Source organism: Dinoponera quadriceps, unplaced genomic scaffold (genome assembly GCF_001313825.1).
Source record: "Dinoponera quadriceps isolate SergipeBrazil2010 unplaced genomic scaffold, ASM131382v1 scaffold10156, whole genome shotgun sequence".
NCBI classification, from domain to species: Eukaryota; Metazoa; Arthropoda; class Insecta; order Hymenoptera; family Formicidae; genus Dinoponera; species Dinoponera quadriceps.
This window is the reverse complement of record NW_014563915.1, coordinates 1-2003: the sequence shown is the minus strand read 5'-3', so window position 1 is coordinate 2003 and position 2003 is coordinate 1. Positions and strand designations below refer to the sequence as shown.

The window sequence follows — 2003 nt, the reverse complement described above, 5'->3', positions numbered from 1 at the left end:
TTTTTCGAATTACCGCACAAATTTTCATTCAATCATTGCAAAAGTTGTATCAAGCATTAAATTATTTTTAAGTTGTTTGAACGCTATATTACAAATATAAAAACATTTTTATGTCCATTGGAACAATATTTATTATGCTGCTTCGAGGACAAAAACAATAGACGATTTCGCTTCGAATTATGGCTGGCGATGGAAAATGGATTCGTTACGACAATTCTATGCGCAAAACATCACGAGTACGTCCCAGGGCACCATCAACATCAATGCCAAAGCAGAATATTCATGAAAAGAAGATCATGCTGTGCATTTGGTAGAATCAAATCGGTGTAGTATATTATGAGCTGCTGCAACCGAGTCAAACTATTAATACTGAACGCCACCGACGACAATTACTCAATTTGTATCGAGCAGTCAAAAAAAAAACGACCGCAATACGGCAAAAGACATGACAAAATTATCTTTACGATTGACAATGTTAGACAATATGTTGCAACACCATTGAAGGAAATCTTGGAGGTACTTGGATGGCATGTCCTACTCCCCAGTCCTATTCACCAGACGTTCTTCCTTTAGATTATCATTTGTTTCGGTCGATGCAGCATGGCATTTCTAAGCATCACTTTAGTTCTCTCGAAGATGTCAATAAATGTTTCAATGACTGGATCGCCTCGAAAGAACCTGAATTTTTCTACTGCGGAATTTATATGTTATCTGAAAGTGGGAAAAGGTTGTAGCTTACGAAGGAGAATGCTTTGAATAATATAAAACGTAACGTTCTTCTGCAATAAACATGAGTTTTTGTTGCGAAAACAGTCAGAATTAATTCAAGCACCTAATAATAACCCTAAATTTTGCACGGGTACTTGTAAAATAGTAAGACTTTTGGTGCCTAAAACCAAATTTATAAATATGTAACTGCTGTCGAACCTATCTTTAATTATCTTGTAAATTAATCAATTTTCGCAACAGTACATCCGCATGGAATATATATAAACATTTCGGGGATGACCTTTGATTTATCGAAGAATAACGAACAATTGAGTGCATGTCGATAATTCGTGAATACTTGACTATCCGCGCAGTCGACGAGGAAAATTTCATTTTAACGTAATATAAATATCTGTTTGACGTAAAATAAATATCTGCATTTACGAACTGCATTTACGAATAATGTTTTACGGTTCAGAGAACAAATTGATAAGAAAAGCAACATTGTTAGCTTATGTTGTGGTACACAGAAAAGGGGTCCATATATATAAAGACTTATTTTTCTCAAGGAGTCAGTTCATGTCGACTGTTCGAAGAATATAAGTGCTATATAATTTGCTATAAGACGCGGCCATCATGGCGATTTTATTATTCACCTTTGTCCTCGGATGTATCGTGGCGGCATATATTTATCTAACCAAAAATCATAACTACTGGCGTGACCGTAACATTCCGTGCGCGAAGGGCACACTTCCAGGATTCGGGCATACATTGCCGTTGCTTGTCATGCGAACAACTCTGGGTGATCTCGTTCAACGGATCTGTGACCCTTATCCTGATCGCAGTATGGTAGGTTTCTACCATCAGACGACACCTGCGTTGGTGATTCGCGAGCCGGAACTGGTAAAGACTGTCCTGCAGACCAACTTCGCAAGTTTTTCCAGGAACACTTGGAAAATCGATCCGCATCTGGATCTTCTGATCGCTGCGAACCCTTTTTTCTGCTACGACGATACATGGTTGATAGGCAGGAAACACATAGGTCTCGCATTTACTACCAGAAACTTGAAAATCTTTTTGAACTGCATCCAGCAGGTATGCAACAATCTCGAAAATTATCTGAACGACAAGCTAAAGGCGAATAATAACACGATAGAACTCGAGCTAAGTAGTCTGGCCTGCAGATATACAACTTCAGTGGCGGCTTATACCAGTCTCAGCATAGAAAATGTGAGCTTCGAACACAAATCAGACGTGACGTCAGTAAGCAAAATAACTGAGTTGATGTTCGGGAC

The 2003-nt window shown here is 38.4% G+C and overlaps 1 protein-coding gene across 1 annotated transcript; it reads left to right on the top strand.

Moving 5' to 3' along the window:
- Positions 1–1344: 1344 nt before the first annotated feature.
- LOC106751238 (cytochrome P450 6g1-like) lies at positions 1345–1971 on the top strand (the record flags this gene model as incomplete). The annotated part of the gene is made up of 1 exon (XM_014632080.1): positions 1345–1971. A coding segment is annotated over exon 1 (627 nt), but the record flags the coding sequence as incomplete, so codon positions are not given.
- Between the last annotated feature and the right edge of the window lie 32 nt (positions 1972–2003).